The 21,517-nt window shown below is 43.0% G+C and overlaps 1 protein-coding gene across 2 annotated transcripts in view; it reads right to left on the reverse strand.

The window, feature by feature from the left end:
* SLC30A10 (solute carrier family 30 member 10) overlaps positions 1-21,517 on the reverse strand; it is a 32,726-nt gene that overhangs the window by 2,125 nt on the left and 9,084 nt on the right. The window contains exons 1-3 of one of the 2 annotated variants that reach the window (XM_045536023.1): positions 8,782-9,471; positions 8,083-8,160; positions 1,531-1,770 (exon numbers count right to left, since the gene is read on the reverse strand). In XM_045536023.1, coding sequence (XP_045391979.1) covers positions 1,531-1,770; positions 8,083-8,160; positions 8,782-9,412 — 949 coding nt within the window. In that variant the 5' untranslated portion in view covers positions 9,413-9,471. Of the gene's footprint in view, positions 1-1,530; positions 1,771-8,082; positions 8,161-8,781; positions 9,472-21,517 lie in introns of those variants that run through there. The other variant, XM_045536022.1, reaches the window with a different exon arrangement.

A 21,517-nucleotide genomic window follows, 5' to 3' on the forward strand; every position in this document is an offset into this window, starting at 1 on the left:
TATGCATGAAAAAATGGAAACAAGGAAATAGTTAAATCAATTCTATAATGGAATATGATACAGCTGTTAAAAAAACTAAGTTGCACATTTAAGGATATAAGAAAATGTACATAAGGTATTTTTAAGTAAAAAAGAGAATAGGTAAACTGTGTGTATATGGCATGATCTTTTTTTGTATAGTGCATAGAGAAGAAAATACTAATGGTGGTAATTTCCATGGTAAAATTAGAGATTTTTATTTTCTTATTTAGGCTTTTTGTATTTTCCATACTTTCTAAAATTAGTGCATTTAATTTAGAGAGATGGCATTGAATAGTGATTAGGAGCAAAGATCGTGCAGCCAGCTAGAGTCTCAATCCTAGTTTAGTCATTTACTACCTGCATGACCTCAGGCAATTACCTAGCCCCTCCTGCCTCTATTTCCTTATCTATACATTAGATCTCGAACCTGGCCTCAAGAGTGCTGGGATTATAGGCATGAGCCACTGCACCTGGCTCTGTAGATTAGAAATAACAATAACAGTAACTTGTAGTATTATTTTAAGGATCAAAATGAGTTAATATAAATAAAGCACTTAGAACAGTACCTAACATGTAATAAGTGCCATAAAAGTGTTGCTATTATTGGCCGGGCGTGGTGGCCCACCTGTAATCCTAGCACTCTGAGAGGCTGAGGCGGGAGGATTGCCTGAGGTCAGAGTTCAAGACCCACCTGAGCAAGAGAGAGACCACCCCGTCTCTATTAAAAAATAGAAAAATTAGCCAGGCGTGGTGGCGCATGCCTGTAGTCCCAGCTACTTGGGAGACTGAGGCAGGAGGATTGCTTGAGCCCCAGGAGTTTGAGGTTGCAGTGAGCTAGGCTGATGCCACGGCACTCTAGCCCAGGTGACAGAGTGAGACTCTGTCTCAAAAAAAAAAAAGTATTGCTATTGTTATTACGATATATTGTTTAAAATATCTATTTTAAATATACACTATATTATTAAAAGGCATATATCACAAATTGCTTTGTATATGTTTATCTTGTTTCCTTAACTGGGAAACAAGCTAGCTCATGGGAAGGCAAAGACAATGCTGTCTTTCTGCTCCTTTCCGTCCTTCCCCTCCCACCACCTCCTCTGCCTGCAGCACTGGGCAGTGTTAGGATAGACTTAGTGACCTGCGTGCCCATAAAATCGATTAACTAGAAAGCAGCATCTAGAATATTAAAAATAAAGTTCTTAGCAGAAATGGCCTTGTTTGAGTTAAAATAAACCTTTGACATGAAGGTAAACAGCCCAGGAATAGGCATTATTCAAGCATTACAGTCTCAAAAATTTGCACTTGAGTCAGACAATCTTGGGTCACAAAAGACCTTTGGTTCTTGGAGCTGGGAATCATCTTACAAGGCCATAAAACACATGAAGTCTGTCTCTATCACCCGGTGATTTAAAACACATAGATCACACACTGCTGCGAAATAATGCTGGGCCTTTGGCCTGAGTCACATCAACTTGACAGTGGTTCTAGATCAGAATCCAGTCTACTTACTCAGCTCTTCCATGTTAACTCCTTTGGGGACCATCTGCAGCAGAATGGCAGCGGTCTCCTTGATGAGTGGGAAGGCAGATGACAGAATGATGATGACCATGACGATAGTCAGGCTGGGGTCAATGTAGCACTGCCAGTTACACGAGTCCGTAGCTCCCAGAGGAAGCACATAGAATATGATGGCCGTGATGACCACAACCACGGACCCCAGGGCATCTCCCATCACATGCAAAAGTACACCTGCCAGGAAGAAAGAAAGACTGCTGCAGCACGGATCCAAGTCTGGAAGCCATGTGACACTCAAGGACTCAGATTTCTAAGTATATGAATATCTGTTGCTATTTGGGTTGTGTTGTTTTGTTTTGTTTTTTTGATTAGAACAGCAGAAGGGATCAGAATTAAAAGAAAAAATGGTAACTGCTTCTCAGAAAATAAAACCCCAGGCCACCATCTCAGGACTCAGAGAACCTGGGAAGAGGAACAGCTGAGGAAGAATCTGAGCTGCAGTCACCTGCAGGAAGAGTGACTGTGTCAGCTCATGGTGCCACATCGCCACCATCCACCACCCAGCAAAGGGACAAGCCAGAAGACAGAGCCCCCTGATTTTTCTCTCTCAGACGGGTGTCTGTGCTTTAAATTGTTTTAAACATTTTTAAGAGGAGAAGGAACTAAGATATATCAAGAGTGGTTCTTTTTATTCTTTGTGTTCCCTCTACCCAGATCCATCGTCCCCCTTCCCCGCAGGCATTTAGCTACTTTGTCATTTAAACAGCATTTGGTTCAGAGGGCCTCAAGAACAGGGGCTCCAGCAATGTTCCCACTGCACAAAGAGCCGTTTGTCGCAATAAAACAAAATCAAAATTCTACAGATAAGAATAAAAATTGTGGGTACGTTTAATTAAGGGAACGGTTTCTAAGGGTATCAATTATGATATAAAAAACATGCCATCCTCAGCAAAGAAAATTTGGGTGCCCAATTGTTTGTTAGATATGAACAATTAGGAATTTAGGCACATTAATGGTTAGAAATTTAGTAAATTGGGTGAAAATATGATCAGAAGGATTATAAAATATAAACACACAGTGTTTCTTTCTTGTTTTTTACAGAAAGCAACATCAGAATCTTGCAATTCAAGGTGTGGTTTCCAGACCAGCAGCAGCAGCCGCACCTAGAGGCCTGTTAGAAATGCAGAAGCTCAGGCCCCACCTGAGATCTGTAGAATCTGAATCTGCATTTCAATAAGATGGGGGGGCATCAAATGCACATAGAAGTTTCCCAAGCACTGCTCTGGAAGCAAATATATATATTAAGAAAGGTCTGCTTTGTCTCTCCATGTATCCCACAGATTCATTCAGTAGAATTAATAATAATCCAAATTACTAACAACTCACTCATGGCTAAGACTGGGCCCTCTCATTTGGAAAGTGCTTTCACTGGGCTAATTCCTCCTTTCGGCAACATTTCTAGAACTCTCAGTAACATCATAGGTAAAATGGCATTCCGTAAACATACTGAATGGAATTCGTGGCAACTTCCCCCCACCAAATAATAATACAGATATAAAAAGAATCCCTGTATTTCCTTCTGGCTGAGTGTTTATTTACGGTAATAGGATCCTGATTCGATATATACATTAAACATTCCCATTTTCTAATTCTATTCCCTCTTCTCCCCCACCACAACCCCAAAGGAGCTTCTTACTCCCCTGAGCCCCAGAAGGGAAACTCAAAACTTTCCTAGGGGTTGGTCTACACACCTTGTTCCTCTGAAAGGAACTGAAGATTGAAGCTTTAACTGTCTTCAGGACAGTGAACGTGCTACCATAAAAATATGAAAACCTAGTATTTCCTATATGAACTTGACATCATTTTCACTGCCTGAGACAGTCGTTATTCTCTGTTTCATACGTGTGAGCCTCATTTTCCTCGAGAAGTAATCATACCCCGAATATCCTTTGTTTATATGATAACACTGGAGGCATGCAATGTAGGCATTCACTAAAACACTGTTTTCCAGTTGATTAAGTCATAACTCCCATGACATAGAGTAACTCCTGTCTTTTATTTAATAATAATTGTAATGCCAACTACCATACATGCACTGGGCATTGTTTTAAGTGTGTTACATGTATTTAAACATTAAGTCCTCTTAAGATGGTTACCCTTGTGAAAATACGTAATTCAAAATCTAAGCTGTTAGAACTCTCAATTATTGAGCCTTAAAGGAATGTGATTTAGGGGGCCCAATCACGTGACAGGCAGCTGTAAGCTCTTGTTTGTCTGAATGAAGTCTTTCCCCTTACCTACCCTGTTCTGTAAAATGCTGTGGATGGTGAAGGTCTCCAGGGCAAACCCTTTCCCTCTTACTGTTGACTTTCATTAGAGATTAACCTCCCTATTATTATTACCTTTCTCCTACAAAGACTTCAGGGCTATCCCAGTGCTCTTTTAAATTGGAAAGAAAATGAAAACCAGCTACAAAGAAAAGAAAACAAGCTGCATGGAAAAGAAAACAAACTGTAACTGATTCATTGGTTGTAACTCATAAATAGCCTTGTATAGAAAATATAATCCTGTTCTGTTTCTTTGTCTTTTTCCTATCTAAGCGAGAATTTAGCTTTCAACTCTGGAGCGCTATCCCCATTTCTCTGGAGTGGTGCGTTCCAGAATGGCCATTTTCAGCTTTTCATGTCAATAAACCCTTTAATATTGGAATCTGACCCTTTTGATTATTTCAGGTCAACACTCCCTTCATTTTACAAATGAGGAAACTGAGGCACAGAGTAGCTAAGTAACTTGTCCAAAATCTGACCAGAGATCTACTGTGCATCCTGCCTTATATAAGTCCTAAATTCCAATTTCAGCTTTTCCTTCTGAGAATTCTATTATTAGCCCCTAAGAACTAGATAAAAGATTAGCTTTCAAACTTGTTTTTCCCATATTCTATCGTAAGAATTAAGTTTTGCATCCTAGCACACACAGAGACACAAATTAAAACAAGTTCATGAGAAAGCAAAACTTGCCCTTATATATAATTTATTACTACTTTGTATTCTATTTAATTAATTTTCCAAATGTGATCATACTCTACTAAACTGATCCTAGGACTCAAGCTGTCATGACCTTCAGTTTGAAAAATTATTTAAAGCATGATCCCACTTAATTCTTCAGATTTAATAATAATGCAATGTGTTTTCTGGCCTCCCATTCAAAGTTGAAGAAAGCCACAGTCCACTGGCAGGATTCTGAGCTAAGTACCTCAGTAACCTTCTGGGGGAGGAAGAGGGTTCCCTGTGAAGAGAAATCTCAGGAAGAACTTGTTGAGAGGTGGGTAATTTGAGCAGGACCCTGGAGAGGAGACAGACTTCAGCAGGCAGCCGCAGGAGGCGTGCCAGACGGAGCAGACTCACGACAGGCTCAGATGGGGGACACACTTGCCGGGCAACGTAGGGGGCTGATGCGCTAAATCTGGTGTCACAGACCCTGATACTGTCGCTGTGAGCCATGGCCCTTATGAACATCAGCCCCTCTGAGGAGTAAGATTCTCATCTGTGAAATGGGGTAATTACAATAACGTCCACCTCACTTCCCTCGGAAGCTAGTTCTGAAGAGTACATGAAACATCTGAAGACTCTGTAAGAACTGGCCAGGAGGTGATGATGACAATGGGCATCATTCGTTGAGTGAGTCCTTGTGCTGTTCCAACCACCCATGCAAGCCTCACAACAACGCAGTGATGTTGGTATCATCATCTCCATTATATAGACGAAGAGACTGAAGGTCAGTCTTTTCTTGCACAAGGTCACCAAGCTGGTAAACGGCAGAAGTAGAACTCAAACCAGATCTGCCTGACTACTACTTCTCAGCTCACTGTAGCTGTGCATTAAATGTTGGGGGGGACAGACGGTAAGGAGTTGGAGGACGAGGTAAAGCCATGAAGGGTGGGGGAGAGAAGGGCAGAAAGTCTAGAAAGAAGTGTTGGGACCGGAGCAGCAAGCCCTTGAATGTCAGACAAATCTAGACCTTATTCCAGATGCCCAGTAAAGGTTCTGGGCAGACTCTGATGTGATCACATCTGTGATTCAGAAACATAAATCTGGTAGCATTATCAGAGAGACAAAGATCATCACTTAGCAGGCAACTCAATCAGCTGATTAGTCACAGTGCTCACAAGGTAGCTTTGCAAAGACAGAAAATCTCTGCCCTTGGTCCTCACTTGCTGTCTTTAGATATAAACAAAACCCCAAAAAACTGGCATATAACATGAATTGGCAATTTGACATAAGTTGAAATTCTATATGTCCCAGCACTTGGAAAAGCCATCGATGCTGCTGAATCTGTTGAGTAACTGGAAATGGTGCATTCACACTGGACAAATGGTTATGAAGGCTGAGATCTTTCTTACTGGAGAAAAAAAGCAAGAATTAAAAAAAAAACATCTCATCAGAGGGGATTTATTTTCAAGAGATGTCAGGATTGCCATTCACCTATCTATGTTTATACCAAAATAAAAAGGACTAATTGTCTTTCTGACACATGTCTTCTGTTACATGATTTTTAATGTGTCATGCTTCATCCTATTAAATAAAATCAACCACTACAAAGCACATCGACAAGAATTTTGAAAGAATTGTGCTTTCACTGTATTTTGCAGAAGATGGAGTGTGTTTCTTAGAACTCCTTTTTTTATTCCCATTTGAATAAGAGAAACAGTAATGAAAATCAAGAAATGATTTCTTTTCACTGGGATCCTCGTTAGGTGTTTCCTCTGCAGATCTGGAGGGGGTTGGGGTACAGCCCTGCTTTCTAAGCCAATTCCTTAAATGTTAGAAATCTAACCATTCAGAGGACTGTGTATCCTAGAGAAGTAAGCCATCCCTATCTGGAGTCCAGAGGCAGCGTGTGATAATGGAAAGAGCCAGAAATGTGATGTAGGAGCCCTGCCTCTGCTGCTAGCTGGCATGACTTGGGGAAGCCTCCAAACCCTCTGCATCCCGTTTCCTCCTCTGTAAAGTGAAGGGTTGAAGTCCATCTTCCCTAAGGTCTTTCCAGCTCTAACACTCTGAGATCCTCCCCTGATAGCGGGTCCAAGATGAGGTCACAGGGCCTAAGGTGAGAACAGCCTCACACGTAGCCTGAAATATGGGGAGGCTCCTGTTAGCCACAGTGCAGGTACTCATCAAAAGCAGCAGGAATGATCTGAGCTAACTCTTACTGAAGCAGTCTGGGTCAGCAATTCTACTTGATCGATACCTAAATGACAATCGTCTCCACCCAGTACAACACTGCTGTGATCACCAATTGACTCATTCATGAATAGTTCCTGGCACAAAGTACACAGGCAATGGTGGGTTTGAAAGCAGGCTGGCTACACGTTCAACTTTGTAACCTAAGAATGAAGATAATTACAGAATATGCTCTGAAAAGGTTAAGTGCTATGATGGTGAACCCCCCTTAAAAACCCATAAAATATATGTATATATTTTAAACTGAACCTTAAAAAGGAAGGATAAATTAAAGGATGACGATTTTTCATCATAGATTCTCTCTTTCCAAAAAGATTCACCACCAGGCTCTTCTGAAGAGCAAATTCCACTGTTGCGTTTAAATTTTTTAAAATTAGTTTATTTAGAAAATTTTAGGAGCTCACACGTTATTACTGATGTTGTTGTTTTCTGAATTTTCCCTATAGGCTCATTCTGAGAATCACTTTGTAAAACAGATGTGAGACTCTCAAAAATGAAATCTCTCCCAGATTATTAGTTTTTCTTTATATCATTTCCATCTAAGCCCCACTACAGGCTTTCCCTAAACCACATGAAGGTAAAGGGCAGCTTAATCCTTGTTGAAACTTTCAAAGTCAAGATGGAGGATTAATCCCTTCTGGAATTACTTTGAAGTAAGATCTGTGCCCAAGAAGTTGGAAAGCAGAGATATTGGCTACAGTGGTATCTAGTGAGAAACACATCTCAGAACCCCCTGGGCTGACCTTAGCTCAGCAATTCAGACCTTGAGCAAGAATGCTAGTTAGCTGCCTTCCACAGGCCTCACCAGAACCCCCACTTTGGGTCAGGAAGTGGAGGTTTTAGTTAGCCAACAGTCCCTTCACAAAAGCAGATTTCTGGCAGAAGTAACTCCGGTGATAGAGTCATTCAGCAATGCCACACAGGGCATAACCTTGGATAGCGCCACACCCATTCATTTCCCACCTTTATCAAAATCACATTCAAGTAGACTAGGGTACACTGAATGTTCGCAATATCCATAGACGAGTAAAATCAAGTAAAGCAGTAACATGACACCGATATGTGGGGCTCAGGAGCAGGTAGCTTTAGCATGGATCTAAGTGGAGCAAAGATAAATCATTAGCAACTAGTTTTTCTCCCTCAATCAATGCAGTGATTAAGCAAGAGACTAGGGTCATAGTCTATGCATGCAACTGGGCTACTTTCAAACACATCATCGCCTTATTAAAAGTCAAATAGAAACGAACAGCACAGTCCACGTGTGCCACGGAAAAGGATTTCCAAATGGTCCCACAGTCAATCCTACCTCTGATATTCAGGGCTTCGGACTTCTTCTCCTTTTTCATCATCTCTTCGGGCTCATTCTGGGTGTTCAGGGAATCACCTGCATTCAAAGAAGAAACCTTGTGTTGTGTATAAGTTCTACAAATAAAAAGAACCAATGGACGCAAAATAAAGTTTTGTTATTTTAAATTCCTACTAGCTTAGGGGAGACCCTGCCCCGCACACACGCAGCCCAGAATAGTACATTTTGGCCTTGAAATAGCCTTGTGATCCACCTTTGGACTTCATTCACACTTCCTTCCCAGTTAAAACAAGAAGGGGGCGAGTGGGAGCCCACCCCCACCCCCCAAACCCATAACATCCAAGGGGACAAAAGGGGGAGGGGAAAAAGCAAACGAATGAAGCAACTAATGAAGGGGAGGAGGGGCTGGGGGATGCTATCTGTTGCCCAATAAGGACTGATTTCCAAGAAAATCAATACTCCTATACAGAGAGAATGGGGCGGGGGGCGGGGGGAGAAGCTAGGGGGACCCGAGAATCCAGAAGAAAAAGGAAAGAAAGAAATCGTGGGGGATATGTCAAGTCAGCAGAAGAGAAGTAAAGCGGAACTGCAAAAGAAGAGGATTAAAAAAAAAAAGCAGGGCGTGGGATGAGAAGCAAAGGACCGGGCGGGAGAAGGGAGGGAGGATACAGTGGTCCAAAGGATGCAACCGAAAGGCACCTGCTACGTTTGAGAACACGGTGGCCCCCTTGTCCTGCTTCCTTTCGATCGCGGCCCCCCGGAGGGTCACGGCCGAGTCCCAGCCGGGGGCTGTCGGGGTCGCCGCGCGCCGCCCGTCCCCCGCGCCCGGGAGGTCCCCGGCAGCGCCGCGGGTGTCGCCCTCCGCCCGCCGCTGCTGCTGCGGCTTCAGGCGGCGACCGCAGCAGGCGAACCAGGCGGCGCAGTCCTGGAAGATGAGCAGCCCCAGCACGTTGACCGCCAGCCCCAGGGCGCCGACGATGAGCACCAGCTCGGGGTCGTCGATGCGCTCGGGCCGGGCCAGGCGCAGCACGGCCTCCACGAAGATGGTGAAGCAGAGCGCGGCGAGGAAGACGGCGTTGCCGAGCGCGCCCACCACCTCGGCGCGGGCGTAGCCGTAGGTGGCCCGGAGGCCCCGGGCGTGGCGCCGCGCGATGTAGCCGGCGCCCAGGCCCACGCACAGCGAGATCAGGTCGGACAGCATGTTGAAGGAGTCGGACAGCAGCGCGATGGAGTTGCCCAGGTAGCCCGACACCAGCTCGGCCACGAAGAAGGCGACGGTGAGCACGAGCATGAAGAGCAGCCGGCACGTCTTGCCCGAGTAGCGGCCCATCCCCGCCGCAGCCCGGCGCGCAGCGCGGCGGCCGCAACAGGTGGCGGCGCGGTGGCAGGTGCCCGCCTCCCGGGCTGCCGGCCGGCCCTTCCCGGTGCTTTTATAACGCGGAGCCAGAGCGCCCCGCGCCTCGGCGCGTCCAGAGTCTAGGGGAGTGGCTGCCGCGGCGGCCGCGTCTGAAGTTGCCTCCCGCGGCCCCGGCCCCCTGCCGCGTGGCCCCGGCCTGACTTGGCAGGTGGCCACGAGCCAGTGTCTCGCTTTGCTTTGCGGGACCGAACTGTGCAGACAGGGGAGCTGCGGGGGGCGTGTCTGGACGTCAGTCCCCGCCTACACCACTCATCTGTGCAGAGGGGGGATCCACTCAACGAACCCCGCTTCTCCAGACCCCCTGGGTCGCCAGTGTCCTTCCTGTTGACTCAGTGATAAGGATTTCGACTGCTGTGGGTGTGTTAGCCGTGGTGGACAACAACACCTTTGCGTACGTGCCCAGAAGCAGCTTGCAGTACAGATGCCATATTAACCCGGCCTACAGCCCGGGAGCGCTCGCTTGGGCCAACCCTGCCCTTAAGGGTGCTTCCTGCTCTTCATCTCGTTACCTGTGAGCTCATTCCTCACTCAGCCCCCACCCGCATTCCACTACCCCCTATGGTAAAGCTATTTTGTCTTCTCTTCCTCCTCACAGCCGTGATAAGGGGTGTATGGACGGTCCCATCGCCCCCTCAGGGCACAGCACGGCCCCTGTTCCCTTTCAGGATCTGCAGTCAAGGCCTCATTCCTCAGTGACCCGCAGGCAGCCCTCAGGAGAGCACAGATCACGCTGCTGTTAGCATGGCCCCGCCCCACCCCGACCCCTGCCCACCCCCACGCTGATCTACTCTGGTAGACACAAGTCCCTTGGCCACCAAAGAAGCCAGGGCTGGCATCCCCTGTGTACATGTCTCGTTCTCCATTGGAGAGAACATTCTACTTGCCTCCATGTGTCCCTGACTGCATGACCTGGCACTTTTAGTTCAATGGACTTACCTACACCAAGGTCTATTCCAAATAAAGATTCTTCTGTTTACAACAGGCTCTGTTCCAAGTAAAAGTCATCCGGAAGGGAACTGTCCCCAGGACTCTGGGAGAAGCTGAGGAACCAACCTCGAAGAAGGGTGTTTGCCCTTGGTCAGCTCAGGGAAGGGTAGGGGGAAGGCTTGCAGGTTTCTTTATGGGTTGGTTTGGTTTTTTTTATACTCTGGTCTCATTTCACAAAGGATTTGAAGGTGAAGCCTGCTAATCTCTATTCTCCCTCCCCCACTCCCAACCCCTGAACTTTAACCATTCCTGAAAAATACACATCTGTTTTTGGCTTGGAAATGAATAAAAACGTCTCGCTCCGAGAAAAGCCACAGAATCCATTAGCAGACCTTCTAACTTCTAGCCCCATTCATGGTTTTAGTCCTTCAAAACATAACCTTGCCTTTTAAGGATCCCTAAGGGTCCTTAAGAGTCACGCTAATGCATCCTTGATCTGAGCGGCCCACCAGATGAGCCTCCAAACTCGGGGACCTTATTAAATATCCCTACACTGAGAACTCGAGGAAATTGATGTCAAATATTCTCTAAAATTTAATATAAAAATAATAATGTAGAAGTAAAAGGGTATAGACTGACAAAAGGTTTGAAGCTGTGTGGCCTTGGACAAGTTCCTTAATCGTCTGGGCCTTTTTCCCTACTGCAAAATGGGAACAATAATAGATAGTGAGGATTAAAAGAGTTAATATGTGTAAAGTATTATACTTATATAACAGTACCTGGTACACATTAACAGTAAGCACTCAATAAATGTTAGCTGTTACTGTTGTCATTAGTATTATCTAATAGTGCTATAGCACATGTGTAATAAATTTACTGCTGAGCAACAGACGACATGCTGTAATACACAAAAGAGATATACTAGAGTACTGTACCCTTTCCAGTTTCTGGCCTATACTGTCTTCCAACTGAAACCTCTGAAACATTGAACATGACAGCAAGCAAAGCAGTCAATATAAGTGAGTGAGGCCTTTTCCAACTCACTGGACAGGGCTAAAGCATTCCTTGCTAGTTGCAGTTGCATTTCTTTGTCATTTATGGCAGAAAGCAAAACCTGAAATCAGCAGAAATATATCATTTGAGCAAATTGCCTAATCATTCTCCTAACCAAAGGTAGATAAGAATTGTGTCACTGCCCCAGGAGTGCAGTCAATGGAACCAGAAAAGCAGTGGCTGAGGATACAGGGGAGGCAGTTGCAATGGTCTGAGTCACCCTGCTGAGGCCCGATTCCTAACTTTAAGAAAGGATAAGTGTTGCCAGACAGTGTCAACAAATGCACTATAGAAAAATATTTTAACAAGGACTATACACGCACACACACTGTATATATAATCTAAGTTAATTGACAGAAATGCAGTCTGCATTTGAACTTTACAGTAATTTATGAGGTTTCAAGAGCTTTAGTTTAATGAGCTCTTTCTTTACCCAGCCCTGTGCAGAGCAATTCCTAGGGATTATCTCATTTCATCCTCACAATAGACTCATAAAATAAATACTATTTTATAGACGAAGAACCTGAAGCCTAGAGATTGTAAGTAGATTGCCCAAGATCACACAATCTGTAAATGTTAAGTCAAGATCTGAAGTAGGCATCAAACTCTAGATCTTACACCCTCCACCCCCAGAGTATACTAATTTGATTACTTTAATTAACACTTCTTTTGTTCTAAACAAATGAAAGGATTTTTTTAAAGTTCACTTTTTATTAGCACAAAACTTGATGTGTCACAAGTCATAAATTCAGAGATTATGACACTAAAAATTCTTTCTGTACTGATATTTGACCCAGAAATTAACAAACTTTTTTTTTTTTTTTTTAGAAATTGAAAAAGCATCTCTTTTTGTTTTTATGTTGTAGTTCTACTTGCCAAAAGATGATGTTCCCTTCAGAGAGAGAACAGACATTTTGTCTAAAGCCCCCAATTCTTACTCAAAACAAGAGGTGGCTCTTTTTCCCATAGCTACAGCCTCTAGACCTTAAACACATCATCAAGTGATGGGCACTTCTCACTATTAGGCCAGCTCCAAATGCGCAGAACATAAAATAATGTGACGACTTTACAAAAGGGAATCTCTTCTCCAGGTAGCTTAGGAATTTTGTGTCCAAAGTCAGTTCTTCATTGGTGAATTTATATAATATGCACATTTGGAACACTTTGGCTGTACAAAAGTATTTTTGGACCCCAAAAGTATGCATTTCGCCCTTCAAGTTTTTTCAGAACATATTAAACTTAAGAGGCTCTTGACTTCAGATGATCATTCTTTTTTTTTTAATCATAAAGGCACGAGATATGAAAAAGATTAAAAACAAGCTACTGCTCAACACTAGCTTGAATGAGCTGTTAATAAGGGAGAAACACTCAGCAACGTAGTGGGCTGCAGCCCACCTCAAACGAAGCAGCTCTAATATATTATATAATAAATTTGCGCTGTGCCCATCAGCCTGCAGAGCGTTCTTACCTAAGGTCACCTCCGTGGTTTCTCCCCAATGCCACTTGTTCTTGCAACTAAAGAGTATGTCTGCTACTAGCACCAGCCCAGGAAGTGGGAAGAACACAAGCCCCATCGTAGCATCCAATGATACAATCTACTTCTTGAGAAAACACCAGACTCTAAATAATTTTAATTTTGAGCTCATTTTGATAACACTTGAAAGGCAAAGTCGTGTAGCAGTTAATAACTTGAGCTTTGGAGTCAGGCAGACTTGGAACTAAACCCGAGCTCTGCTACTCACTTGCTACTGTTCGTGTGACTTGGGGCACATTTCTCAACACCTTCTCCTTTCTCACCTGTGAAATAAGGATAATAATAGTGTCTACCTCATGAGGCTGCCATGAGACTTAAGTGAGAAAACATATGTAAATTGCTGAGTGTGGTGCCAGGTTCATCAAAAAGGCTCAGTAAGTGTTAAAATAACCATCACCTTGAGTTTTAAATCCAAGTTTAGGGAGGGAGGGAGGGAGGGAGGAATATTTTTCTTCACCAAAGGATTCACATAAGGGTTACTTTTAGAGAACATACATATATTTAAGGATTTGCTTCCAGCTTCATCTTAGGAGCAGTGAAATTTATGGAGCCATAGGTTAAAACATTTTTAAGTTCCTGCAACTGGAAGAGAAGCATAGTTTGAATGGCAATACTTCTACATGTAGAAAACATAGGAACCCAAGTTACCGACCGTTGAGTACCCAGATGTAAAAGAATGACAATTTTTATATAACACCATGACGATGCATTTATTTTCCTGAATGTATTTCGGAACACATGAAATGTAAGAGATTCTTGACTGGAGGTGACCAGTTTTTTCTTTCCCACGATAGACACATGAGATGTGGAATGATAAAAGCGAGGTAGTGGTCACTTCCAATGGGCTGTTGATAAAGGAGAAATTCTTCTTTGGGCTAATAGATTCATCTGAGAGCAAAGAGGCCAACCACGTTATCCAGGGACAGCTTGTTGTTACAGACACTAGGTCTGCTCTGTGTGTTTCTTATCATCTCCAGGTCACAAGGACAGCCCCAGAGACTCTCACTTGTGAAGAACCCTGTGCTTGGGCCTTAAAGGGGTCTGGGTACGTGAAAACACACGAGAATGAAAGGGGTGATGGCTATTAGGAGAAACAGGGAAAAGAGGCAGAACTGGGAGTTTAAGAAAGACTTCTCACTCAAAAGTTCGTCATCACCTACTGATATCATCTGGCGTCTGATTCTACTTGATTGGTGAATAGTGAGGGGAAAACCAGTTTGGGAACTATTTCCAATTCACATGGAAGCAAAAAAGAATTAAAAGTTGCAAGAAAGGGAGAAAAACTCCCCCTCGATGTTGATTCTAGACCTAATGGCTTTAACTGTAAGTTCAATTATATGTCCTTTCACAATTTACAGAAAGATTTCACATGTGTTATTTGATGCCATTAAAAACAATCCAAACCATCCTTTTCTTGCGGTAGCGCTACTGTCCTAAGAACGAGTAATGAGGGCAGTACTGCTCATGCCTATAAAATTTGTGAATAGAAAAATAAATTAAAACATTAAAAGAACAAACAAAAAAAATCCGGCACAGACAACAAATTTCTTCACTGCTAAGCTCACGTTAATTTATAGACTCTGTAAACAGGAGAAAGATCATTTCCCCAAGAAATTGTGGGAATAATTGTGTGTGCAGGGAAGGGAGGGTTAAAACTAAACCTATTAATAAATGCCTTTACCTTTATCGGCCAGATGCACTGGTAAAATATTCAGGGTTATGTAGTGGAAGGACCTAGGCTATGGAGCCGTGCAGATCTAAGATCCAATCTTGCCTCTATCAGCTATTAATTAGCAAGTGGGCCAGTCACTAAGCTTCACTGAGCCTCTCTGTCCTCATGTCATCTAGATATAAAGGTATCACTCTCTCACACAGCAGTTGTGAGAATCAAGTGAAATAGCACATGCAAAGGGCCTTGCATGGTGCTTTTCGTAGATAATCAACAAATGGTGTCTCCTTCCATTAACTTCTGGTTATCAGCATTCCCAGAACTATTGTTGACTTCTAGTAAACAACCTCATGGAATCTCCTTCGCGGTTATTTGGAGTATCCTACTTTTTATAAAATCATGTATGTCTCCTTGGTCCAAATAATCTAGTTACCTTCATTAGCTTAGAACTAATCAGCTATTGATTAATAATATATTTCATGAATATAAAATTGATTAATAAATTAGTTTACAAATATAAAAATATTGGAAATAAGTCCTTTACAAATCTGAACTCCAAACCTCTCAGTGATCATTGCTATACTTCTTTGTCCATCATGACATGTCAGTCATGTGACAGCAGAGTAGAGAGAATCAAGGTATCTAAACTGGGAGACATAGCATTATTGCCATCACAAAATGAAAGGCCATGTTGAATATTAAATGAAGTCTGGAGGAGAACTAAGATTCTTGATCTCTTGTTCTTGTACAGCTTGGAACAGTTACCAAATTTCTGAAACTTAGTTTCCCAGTCTGTAAGATGCAAATAAGAACCTCATACTACTTAGCATTATGTAGTTGCTTTGAATATCAAGTAAGATAATGAAGATACAAATAGAGAGAAAAAGAAAAGGCATTGTCGTTGTTGTAATTATGAAGCCTCAGACCCATAATCGACATGAGTTCTAGAAAGCAAGCATTGTATTTGTAAACACCAGAAGTTTATATGGGTCAGCTGAGGTTTTAGATTGCCTGGAACCCCCTCCCTGCTTCCTTCTGATAGGATCTCCTGTCCCCTTGGATACAGTGGTGGGCATGTAACCTAGCGTGAACCAATCATAGCTCCTCATCCCCTGGCCACAATGCTTGGTTCAAGAGATGGATACTTTTAAAAAAGGAAGAAAGAGATGGAGAGAGAGAGAGAGAGAGAGAAAGAGATGGGCGCTTGACCCAAGATAGGCCAGAGTTTTTCTCTTGGAATTTTCAATATAGATCTAGAAGAGAGAGAGCAAGTCCATTGTTTGCATGGTCACTAAACTGTGAGGATGTGACTTGGACACCCTGGGAATTATGTCTCTTCTTGCTTTCTTCCAATACCCTTCAATCTGCAGTAGGAAAGGAAGCAGAGAGAGCATAAGAGAATCTCTAATGGAATTCAAGTCTCCGGTTCCAACTTGATTACGTGAACCAATTAATTTTCCCATTTTGCTTAAACAAGTATCAGTTGGTATTTGTCACCAGATACTTTTGATCAATAGTTGGTCAAGAACGTACGTTTATTATGAGAGCCAGGCTCAGTGGCACACGCCTGTAGTACCAGGGACTTTGGGAGGCTCAGGTGGGAAGATTGCTTGAGGCCAAGAGTTCTGGGCTGTAGTGTACTATGATCGCACCTGTGAACAGCCACTGCAGTCCAGCCTGGGCAACACAGCGAGACTCCCTGACATCCACAGCCTCCCCAACAATCAACATCTCCCCCACCCCCTTGGTTACATTTGTTACATGTGGTGAACCTACATTGACACACGGTCATCATCCAAAGTCCGTAGGTTACATTAGGGTTCATTCTTGGTGGTATACATTTTATGGGTTTGAAAGTGTATAATGACATGCATCCACCATTATAGGATTATACAGAGTAGTTTCACTGCCCTAAAAATCCTCTGGGCTCCGCCTATTCATCCAGCCCTCCCCACCCTGAACCCCTGGAAACTACTGATCTTTTTACTGTTCCCATAGTTTTGCTTTTTCCAGAATATTATATAGTTGCAATTGTGTGCAGTGTAGATGGCTACACTGTTTAAAACTTGACGTAAGCAAAGACCTCAGGACAAACCAAATGCTTTTCTGCAGCATAAATGATGCAGAACATTACAAATAAGCCGTCACAGCTCACACAGTCCTACCCTGTGGATGACATGTCACATTTTCAGAGGAGCAACCTGACCGAAGGGAGCTCTAGGACCCCACATGTGTCCTTCAGACATGCTCACATATCTTTTCTGATGTTCGACTCAGAACAAGTAAAAAAGTTACATATGACTGTGTCTTCATTTTAACAGGAGAAAACTGAGGTTCAGAGAAGTCGATAACTTGCTCAAGGTTTCCCAGCTAGACAGAATGAAATGATATTATGAGCCTCAGAGCTAAGTCGACTTGGCTTTGAATACTGACTGTTAGAACCACATGACTTGGACAACTGCAATAGTTTCTCTCATGCATGTAAAACATCTTAAGTGTTGATCTTCTGGAGTTTATTTAAAAATCATTATTCTGAGAGGTTCTCATAGGACTACTTCATTCTTTTTATCTGCTTATGGACTTTCGTAATAGAGATATACATAGATTATTTAAGAAGCTCCCATTCCACTGATGCATATTTAGCATTCTTTTTTATAAACTTGAGTTTTGTCAATGTTAGCATCATTATTGTGACCATTTATGTGAATACTACTGTAGTAAAACATCCTTGCACATATATCTTTGTTTGCTTTTTGGAGTGGGATGAATTCTTAGACGTACTGAATCAAAGAGTATGAGCATTTAAAATTGTTTATAGCTATTACCAAACTGGTATCCAAAAATATTGTACAAATGTATACTCCTATCAAAAGTGTACAAGATTGTCTTCCTTTTATTGTCCAATTGTTTGCTGCTAGTGTAGAAAAATGTAATTGATCTTTATAGTAACATTCTGTGAAATTTTCTTATTAGCTTTTGTAATTGTTTCATAGGTTTCCCTGTGTACCCTAGGCAAACAATTATATCATCTGCAAATAAAGAGAGTTTTATTTGTTACTTTTATATATTTAAAAAAAAGTCTGAGAGTTCCATTTCCACGAGGCTTTTGAATCACTAGCCCCCTGAGTTCTTTAAAACTTTTGGGAGGGGTGATGATTTAAATTTATTCAATGATTCCTTCTGATGGCCTCCTCATTAGTATCTGAAACATTTACATTCTATCCTGTACCTATAATTCTGAAAGTGGTTTAGCCACAGTTCTACATTGAAATCAGTTTAATGCTCATCAACAGTCTTTTCATGCCATGACTTTCCCATTTCTGATCTCATTTTAAGTCACATTTTTATTTTTATTTATTTATTTTTTTGAGACAGAGTCTCGCTTTGTTGCCTGGGCTAGAGTGAGTGCGGTGGCGTCAGCCTAGCTCACAGCAACCTCAAACTCCTGGGCTTAAGCGATCCTACTGCCTCAGCCTCCCGAGTAGCTGGGACTACAGGCATGCGCCACCATGCCTGGCTAATTTTTTCTATATATATTTTTAATTGGCCAGATAATTTCTTTCTATTTTTAGTAGAGACGGGGTCTCGCTCTTGCTCAGGCTGGTCTCGAACTCTTGACCTTGAGTGATCCACCCGCCTTGGCCTCCCAGAGTGCTGGGACTACAGGCGTGAGCCACTGCGCCCAACAGTCACATTTTGATTGACCGGATGTCATCTAGTGTTTTTTTCAAGAAGGGTTCTTAGGTTTTATATATGTTTGATAATGTCTTTATGTTGCCTTTTGGAAATGAACTTAGATTAGATGAGTATTAAATTTTTAGATTTGTTTTATTTTATCTCTAAGGACTGTATAGACATCCATTCATTGTATCTTGGTATTGCATGTTGCTGTGGAAAAATTAGAATCCAGTCTGATACTGTTTCCCTGTAGACGACGGGCTTTTTCCACCTGGGTACTATAGCCTTTCTTTATCCTTGATATTCAGAAATGCCTCCAGAACATAGGCATTGATTGTTACGTATCAATTTTTCCCTTTTGACATGAAGATTTTTATCTTCATTTGGTTCAGAAAAAAAACTTGTATCTTTGAATATTTTTTCTGGCATCTTCTGTCTTGGGAAACAGCTAGTACGTATATGCTATATGTCCACTCTTTGTCATTTACATATGTTGTCTTTCTTCGAGTTGCTTTAAATCCCTTGGTCAATTTCTCCAGCCTGTCTCCTGTATCACTGATAGTTTTTCACAGTCCTTATTCCATGCCTCACTGTTTCCCATATGGGTTTCATTTCTGTAATGTTTTATTATCTTCCTTTTTTTACCTCCTGAGTTCTGACAGCTCCTGTTAATTGTTTTATCTGAAAATTTCTTCTCTTACCTGGGGTAACTATTATTCTTCCATGTGTTTTTCTTCTGCCTTTTTGCTGGTTCCTTTTGTGACTTTTTTTTTGTGGTATCTCTGTAGAGTTACCATATTGGATCTTTGCTGATCATCATGCATCTTTGAGTGGGGCGCTTATATCCGAGTCTGCTAGTATGGGAAAGGGTGGGGGGAGTGACCAAAGGTGACTTCAGATTAGATCTGTTGTATTAGAACTTCTTTACCAAACATGCTTTTTCCCGTTGAGATAAATGAGTCACCCTGGCAGATGGCCTACATTGGAGCCTCCTAGCTCACAGTTTTTTGTTTGTGTTAGGGGGACCCTCCATTCCCCAAACATCACATTTCCACGAGGGCACCGCCACAGGAGTATCACTCTGGGCCTCTTTCAGTGGCTCCCCTGACTTTTCCCAGAGGAAGGATCACTTCGCTGATTGGCAACCTTGAGCTAAAGAGTGGAGCATGCTCAGCTAACCTCTTCTGGGATTTCTTTCTCAGATTTCCCACAGAGACCTGCAATGCTGGCACACGAGGGGAGCAAGCTGGGGCAGGCTCTGCCCTGTGGAGGGAGATGTGGGATTGGGAGGGTAATTTTAATTCTGGGATGAACTATCAGGAAGCTCTTTGCCACTACACACCTACGCCATGTCCCTCAATATCTGTAATAGAGTTGATATTTTATATTCAACTGTCATCCATACCTTATCTGTCAATCGCTTCCAAACCTAGGACAGTAAGACAGGCGCATTAATTTTGAGTCCCTAAAGCCCTAACATATTGGTGAGTCGGCAGGAACCTTGAGAAAGATAAAGATGAGTATCTACAGGCCAAAGTAACCTGTGGAGACTGAGTTTCTGGGAGCCTCTGGTGAGCAGTTTTCAGATTTTATTGTTTCAGAAAGTGTGACCAGGGAGTCTACTGACAAGCAGGTCACAGTGAGTGACTGTTCTTATAGATATGGAACTGTTTTAACAGGCCTTAGTGAGCATACGCTTTTAAGCTGGTTTTTATTGTATGCCTCAGTCTTACTGTGCAAAGAAAATAAGAGGGAGATCCTTTGCTTTTGGAAATAGCAGACAGATTAAGCTATAGGAAGAGAGCTTTCCTGTGGCTAGAAAGATGCACAAAAGAAAAAGAAAGGCACACATATGTAAATACTTTTTAAAAATGGAATTCAGTTAGATCACATTGGGGACTGACTGGGAACCAAAGAAATCTTTCAGAGGCAGGAAGGCAGGATTTCAGACAACCGGGTGGGATCTGGAATGCACTCCTACCTCCATCAGAGGGAACCAGACAGGGGGAGCTATTAAAAGCCACCATCTCAAAGCTGTGAATACTGCCCAAAATAAATGCAACAGGAGAATACGGCATTACCCTGTACCTGAAACCTCGTTGTGTGTTGGATGTGTGGAGGGCAGGTCATGTGTCTCTTTAGTTCACAGATCTTCAAATTGAGGTGAAGATACTCAGGGAGCTGCACCGGAGGAGCCTCGTTCCCCTGGGCCTGTTTAAGGTCACAAGGTCCTGGACATGGAGCTGATTCCATATGGGCTGAAATGTTAGGGCTCTTAGGGAGGGGTGAGTGTATTTTGCATGTGGAAATGATGTGAATTGTTGCCACCAGGAAAACCATGCAGATTGGTTTTTCCAAAGATAGCCACAGCCATATATCCTATTCCACATGTTCCTCTACAGAGTGACTTTGATGCTTCCTCCATCCAGAGGTGGGGTCTACAGGCTTGGCACCCCTTCTGTCTCATCACTTGCCTGTCATCCATCGATTCTAACGCTGAGTCAGAAAAGGCAATGAAGCGTCTGCCCTGTGTGATGGAACACTCATGCTTGAAACCCTGAGCCACCGTGCACGATGTCCTGAAGCCACACGAGTGTGAGGGAGCCAAGCCACACGGCGAGGTCACGTGTAGGTGGTCCAGCCGGCAGTCCTCAACAGCGACACCTTCCAGCCTAGGCACCAGACTTATGAGTAAATGAGCCTCCAAGCGACTCAGCTTCCAGCCATCAAGCCAGCCCCAGTCTCTGAGTCTTCTCATCTGAGGCCTCAGACATCGTGAAAGCAGACAGGCTGTTCCCACTGTGTCCTGTCTAAATTCTAGACCACAGAATCCCTGAGTAGAATAAAAGTGATTGTTGTTTTATGCCACTCAATTTGGACTGGTTTGTTATACAACAACTGGAAGGCAGAACCACCATGTGAAGATTGGGGCAGCCATACAAAAGGTCTAGAAAATTTGAGAGGAGAAGCCCGTGAAGATTCACGTAGAATGTTTAAGGTTTTATTACATGAGCTTCAAAGCAAAACAGTTATTGTGGGGTGTGTGTTTCCCATGTCCTGAGTGAACAGGTTAAGAAACAAGAGTTAGGATTCTGAGGACAGGCACGGGAGGACGAGACATACTGGAGGGGATCTAGACAGGACAATGACAGTTTGA

Source organism: Lemur catta, chromosome 23 (genome assembly GCF_020740605.2).
Source record: "Lemur catta isolate mLemCat1 chromosome 23, mLemCat1.pri, whole genome shotgun sequence".
Classification (NCBI taxonomy): domain Eukaryota; kingdom Metazoa; phylum Chordata; class Mammalia; order Primates; family Lemuridae; genus Lemur; species Lemur catta.